At 36.1% G+C, this 6,975-nt stretch overlaps 1 protein-coding gene across 1 annotated transcript; it reads right to left on the reverse strand.

Annotated features, from left to right (window-relative positions):
- Window positions 1–4,310: 4,310 nt before the first annotated feature.
- Window positions 4,311–5,378, reverse strand: LOC132171034 (VQ motif-containing protein 4). The gene has a single exon (XM_059582236.1). The coding sequence runs from the start codon at window positions 5,214–5,216 to the stop codon at window positions 4,431–4,433; it is 786 nt and encodes a 261-aa protein (XP_059438219.1). The 5' UTR covers window positions 5,217–5,378; the 3' UTR covers window positions 4,311–4,430.
- Window positions 5,379–6,975: the final 1,597 nt, after the last annotated feature.

Here is a 6,975-nt window from a genome sequence, read left to right on the forward strand (position 1 = left end):
CCGCACAAAAAGGGGGGAGAAGGATTCGAACTAATAACTTCCGCTTCATTAGACATGGTCCCAAATGATTGAGCTACCTCTTGGGGACAAATAAAAGAGAATTACTTCTATATGGATCTAATCTCAATTTATATGTTCATGCGCGCACACACACAAATTAAATAATATAATCTCAATTTATATGTTTGTCTTATAGTATATTGTTTGGGTAATTAGAGAAATTAAGTCAAATATTAAAGAATCTAATCTCAATTTATATGTTCACACACACATTAAATAATCTAATCTCAATTTATATGTTTGTCTTATAGTATATTGTTTGGGTAATTAGAGAAATTAAGTCAAATATTAAATAATCTAATCTCAATTTATATGTTCACACACACACAAAATAATCTAATCTCAATTTATATGTTTATCTTATAGTATATTGTTTGGGTGATTAAAGAAATTAAGTCAAATATTAAAGAATCTAATCTCAATTTATATGTTCACACACATACACACGTATATAAACTCACTTATATATACACAAAGACACTTATATCTATGTCCATACTCACAATTACAATAATTCAACTGATATATATTACATTATAAAGAACTTTTTTTTTAGATAAAAAAATAGTTAACATGTTCTTATTACAAAGTTAAAAATAATAAAAACAAAGTTATACGAACTTGTACGAGTTAAACCAAGCTTCTACAAACCGACCTAAATGTATACGGGCCTGAATTTTTTGTTCAAGCTCTGTTCATTTAATAAACTAACCGATCCCGAGGCGAGCCCGAGCATGTTCACGAATAGCTCTGCTCGCTGATATCTCTTTTTGTATGTATGTCCTGAAAGGCAAAAATAGCCCTTGGATAATTTTTTATTTAGTTGATTACTATATGATTTGTCATATCACGTGATAATATAACAGTCAGGGATGGAGAAAGGGGGGATTGGCAGGGGCCACCCCCGCCCCCCCAAATGACAATTTTGTTTTTTTTTTTTTTCGTTCTTAAGGTGACAAAATTTTTATGGTTATTTTATTTTATTTTTTTTTGCTAATGGGCCCCTGCGCATTAAATTTTTTCAGCCATTGGCCCCTACCCATTCTCAAGGTTGGCTCCGTCCCTAGTAACGGTAAATATCAATTATTAGATTAAAATATTAAAAATTAAAAATATATATATATATTAATTTTTACTGTTACATTATTATATTCACATACGACTTTGAAAAAGGCCCTAGGCCCTAGCTAAAATAGTAGTCGTCCCCTAGTAGGATGAGAAGGATATTGCGACAAGAGTGTTAATTGTAGGCGTTGAAGGCGAGGCTGGCGAGGCCCCATAATTGTGAGAGGAGATGTTTGGACTTAGCGATAACAGTTGATTTTAGTTTCAAACTTTGCGGCCCAACCAGCTAATAATTAACATAAATAAATAAATAAGTAAATTCTAAAGTCCGAAAAGAACAAAAAACAAAAGGTCTGGCAATTAATTAAGAATGGCCTTGACCCAATTAAGTTAAGTTAAATGCTTTTCAGGTCCTGTTTTCACAACCTTCCCCAATATGCTACGCAACCAATGGTCCAATGCTATGAAATTATGCCTCATTTTATGGGTTGCCCTTCCGACACGGATTCGGATTTCCTGAAATTCTTAAGAAAATTTTAGTTTCTAAAATTTTAAATTTAAGCTATTTATTTTTATTCAAGAGTTATTATCTTGTCACGTGTCTCACTACTAATAAAATAAAAAAATAATGATAATTATTAAGATCATTAAAAATTTATTATTATTTTATTAATAGTGGAACACGTGGTAAGATAATAACTCTTAGATGAAAATGAATAACCTGGATCTGAAATTTCAGAAACTAGAATTTTCCTAAAAATTTCGGGAGATTCGGATCCATGCAACACTCACCATAGTCGAGATGGATAATAGGCACTTAGTGCATTTAAATACCAACAAAAATGGACGGGATTGAAATTTCCTTTAGATTTTTTAAAATGTGAGATTCTCAAATTTTAAAATTTTAGCTCGCCATTATATCTAACTGTCCAAATAAATGTAGAGATTTATGTGTTATCGAAAAAAGTAATTTTAGTTTTCAACATTACCTAATCATTTTGGACCTGATCACTTTGGCTTATTAAGTCTCTCACCCTTCTATGTGTATCTTCTTCATTTTAGTTAATAAAACTTTATCTTCCCCATTAAAAAAAAAAACAAAAAAATCTCTCTTTTGGTAGTGGGAATCATTACACTTTTTGCCAATTTTGCGCAATGGTTGTTGTTTGCCATTTGAGGTGACATCTTTACACATAGTCGAGATGGATAATAGGCACTTAGTGCATCCAACTTTCTTCTTGGATCAACCATCCTCCACCAACATGTTTACTTAATATACTTCATCCCTTCCCCTTTAATCTCAAGAGTCCAATACATTTATACTTTCTAAATCCCGCACAAAGAAAAACAGACGAGGGAAAACGACCCCTAGGCTATGAAAGAAGCTTGGACACTCAACCACTACAAAGATCTAGAAAACTACTTGCTCTCAAATTTGTCATGCTTCTATCATCCATCCACAGAACGTAAACAGGACAAAGTTTTACTCACGGGTATTTTTTTGGACTAGTAATGCAAGTTCGATACAAACTCAACACAAAATTAGAGTTAGAATTGATAAATCTAAATCATTTAATTAAATGAGTCAGGTTATGATTAACCTATATAATCTTACATCTATGCCTCGACACGCCCACAAAACCAAACCCGCCTGCGTACCATACACGAAATTACTGAATTACATAAGCCGGGTTAACGTTGACCTATATAATCTTATACATATATGACTTGACACAACGTAAAATCATGTAAATATTTACTTTTTTGTAATATATAAAAATATATTACATGTCATCTCTCCACTTCAATTTTGATAAGAAGAAATAATGGTAGATTGATTCAAGCAATGCAGATGGGAGATTCAAAATTCCAAATTAATGACCCACCAACCAAAGGACGCAAATTCTACACAATAAGACCCACAAAAAAACAAAGAAAAGAAACAAAGAGACAAGAGCACAAAGAGGCCGCAACACGCCATGTTTTCTGGCTTTCCCATTCTCATCAGTCATCACTGCCCCCTCTCTCTCCTTTCATCATCACAAGCCCCACTTTCCCCTCACCCCTCCGCCTTCGTTTTCTATGTGTCCCCATTCACCACAGTTTGGGTCTCTTTTCGAGTCAAAAAGCAAGCTAAAAACAGTGTTAGAATCAAAAGAAGGAACCCCCTTTCCATGATTGCTTTTTACAGCAATTCAAAGCTTGGTATTAAAGGACCTTGACTCACAAAACTCAACTTGTGGTGGGTTGCAAAATTGAATGGGACCCAATACAAATATTGTATCAATCTGGTTATCAACACCAATGGATTTATTGCTTTGACCTCCCCTGAGTCCCCCCCCACCCAAGCAAAAAAAAAAAAAGTTACCTTTCTCCATTTAAAGTTTGCTGTAGATCATATGTTTATGGTAGCTTGACTGTAATCTATGCACCAGAGGACCATTTTATGCAAAGGTGAGCTTCCTCATAGATCTACCTACCTCTCAGGGCTATAAAAACTCTGGCATAAATGCATACAACAGAAAATTGCATAAAGAAAGAGCAAGGAGTTACTTTTGGTTGTAAACATAGAAATTAGAATGCCTGCCTGCCCTGCTTCTCCTGGCATCTTTCCTTCACTCACAAAGACAGCAAGAGGGTCAAGATTCCTTGCCCATTCTTCTACTCTTTTCTTTGACAGCTAGCCCAAAGTTGCTTTTTTGCCTTTGATATATGAACAAACTTTCCCCAATCCTCTCTCTTACCCCCTATTCTCAATTATTCATCTGAGCTTTTTACAGTGTTTATTAATGCCTAAAAAAGTACTGTCGCTGAATTAGATCTCTGTATTCATATCAGCATTTATTGAAAGAATTGAGAGCAGAGGAAGATGAGTTAAGATTCTCTCATGCTATTTTTGATTTTTTTTTTTTCTTCTTTTTGGGGGTTTAATCATTCATCCAAATAAATTTGATCTTACACAACTAAGCTTCACCCAACTAATTGGCTCAAAAGTTCATGTGAGTTGTTTAATTTATGGAAGCCCAAACAACACGATTAAAAAATCAATTAATAGAAGAAAAATAATCTTTTTTTTTTTACTCTGCAACTTTCTCAGCAACCAAGCATAGTAAAGACGAAGACCCCAAAAGAGAAAGATTAAAGAAAAAAAAGAAAAGAAAAAGGACATACATAACAGTTTACAATTGAAGCAAGAAGCTCTCATTCTCTGCAAACATCCCATTACAAATATATCGTTTTTCATCCTCCTCGCCAATGCCAATATTAATACATAAAATCTTACAGAAAGTTAAAAATTAATTATTTCAAGAAGAAGAAGAACCTGAAACTCTCGGCGATGTCGTCGGAAAGAGAGGCAAAAGCCTGGGCTCGGATTCCCTCGGCGTCGTCGCCGGCGAGGGGTGCAAGTAAAAGCCCTTCTCTTTGATCGCTTTCTCCTCGGCCTCCGTGTCCATCTTAGCATTACCACTGGCGTTGATGTTGGATGATTTGTAAGCGGATCGGTCAAAAGGGTCATGTATGAGCGGCGTGACTGGGCTGAGAGCGAGCGCCGGGAAGTCTAGAATGCTCGGAGAGAGGATCTCCGGCTTGCGGGGCGAGAACCCAGAACTGTTCGAAGCGAACACAGGGATTAAAGGGTTGATCTTGAGGTTCTTGATGGAGCTCCGGCGCTCGTAGAGCTTGAACCCGGATTGCTGTCTCTTGGGCATGACCGATTTGATGGGTGGGATGTGGGTCTTGGACGGCGGGTCGGATGACGGCCCGCCGGTTGGCTTCCCAACTGAGGCGTGCTTGGCTGTCTCGGAGGATCCGGTGAGCATTTGGACGACTTGTTTGAAGGATGAGGTGTCTGCCTGGACGAATGTCGTCGGGTACGGGTTGGCGGAGTCGGATCTGGTTATGGGTTTGAGCGGTTGTGGTTGGTGTTGGTGTGGCAGTGGCGGCGGCGTTGGTGGCGGTGTGTGTTGCAGTCCATTGCTGTTGGTGGTGCTGCTGCTACTGCTACTGTTCGAGCTCCGGCTATTCGGCGATGGCAAGAGCGATGCGCTTGTGTTTTGTGTCTCTCTGTATCTTGGAGAGATAGATTCCATTGATACCTCTGGTTTTCTTTCCTTCTGATCCTTCACATACACAGAGAAACAGAAGAGAGAGAGAGAGAGCTGAAGAACAAGATGAGGGAAAAGAGAGAAAGAGAAAGGGTGGTCTTTGAAGAGATTATAGATGAGATGAGACTTTGTTTACTTTCTCCGGTTTGGTAAGAAATGTTTTGGGTGGGGGGACTTTGTGGTCTCTTATTGCGGCACACTCAACGCGTTGTTGTTGAGCGTGTTTCTCACGCTCCAACAGGAGTCTGATAAGATGTCAACCTGCCCAACAAAGCATTGCTCTTATTGGTTAAAGGTTTTATCTTCGGCTGAAGCTCCCATTCCAGCTTAACTGCGACATTTCATCTCCTTCTCCTCCTTCAGGATAATCCTTGATCCTTCAGTTCCCAGTTTTTAGTTACCAGAAAGCTATCAAGAGCACTTTTCTTATTATTATTATTTTTTTTAATGCAGAAAATAATCTATGTTCATGCACATTCTTTTTTATATGTTATATCCCAAGCTTTTAGTTAGGATAAAGCTATCAAGATGGCCTTTTTCAATGCACAAACTAATTATTATGTTTATATGTATATATTATATAAGATGTGTATTCTTCTTTTTCTTCCATTTGTATGTAGAAGTCTTCATGTGTCAAATTCCATTGTAAACATTACCAGAGATGACACTTATAATATACTAGATATACTGACTTACCGACTAGACAGACCACAAAAGCCAATACAAAATAGTAAAACATAAGACAATTGCAAGTGTTCGTTGACTGAATTTGAACCGTATCGTCGGCTATATGTTCCGATTTAAGGTTCAAAATATTTGAAAAACAAGAGAATTTGTGGTAAAAAGTATAAAACATGCACTCTTATGATAACCTAGCTAATCCTTTAGATATTTATCATCATGCTAAACAACTATTCATTAAATTTTTAAATATATTTGTAGTGGACTAATTAGGTCTAGTTCACTCAATTCTCATTTTTGATCGGCAATTTATATTATCTATTGTTATGTAGTAAATTTTTTGCACTAATGTGACAGAGTATTTATGGAGCTTACCTGTCCAAACAAATGATCAGTGAGCAGCTCAAAATTTACGTAAACAGATCAAATCTTATATTAACTCACTCTTATTTTATATTTACTATATAAATTACTAGTAATTCAACAACAAAATTGTCGAAACTTTTACGGAATTAACCGAGAAATCCAATATAAGGGGAGGGTAGGAAAGCCCTAAGAACTGAAAAGTACGCGCTTGAGAAGGGAAGTAGGCTAGAGTCAAGGGGAGCTCCAGGTGGTGATCTCCCATTGGAGGAGGTGTTTGCGAGAGAGAAGAAATCGTCAAAAAGGTTTCAAAATTTTGCATTGACTTTGCAGGGCCATTGAGGCTGACTCGGGGGGTAATAAAGAAAGGGCCTGTTTTGGAGGCGATGTGCACTTAATCTGAACAAATCAGAAATTAAATAATATTTACAAATTTTCCAAATTATCATTTCGTAGATGCTTCCTTCCAAGCTACAACTACAATGTGTTTCCCACTAAATTCAGGTTTTGTTAATATTTTTTCTTAGAGAAATAAAAAAAATAAAAATATTTTTATGTGTTTTCTAAGTATTTTACATATTTTTAGTTCATTATTCTTTATTTATGTTTTAATTTCGAAAAAAAAAAAAAAAAAAAACACTCTCGGAGAATGTTAGGCTTACAAACAAATTTTACAGAAAAACTTTTACAAACTGATATG

This window comes from Corylus avellana, chromosome ca2, assembly GCF_901000735.1.
Source record: "Corylus avellana chromosome ca2, CavTom2PMs-1.0".
NCBI classification, from domain to species: domain Eukaryota; kingdom Viridiplantae; phylum Streptophyta; class Magnoliopsida; order Fagales; family Betulaceae; genus Corylus; species Corylus avellana.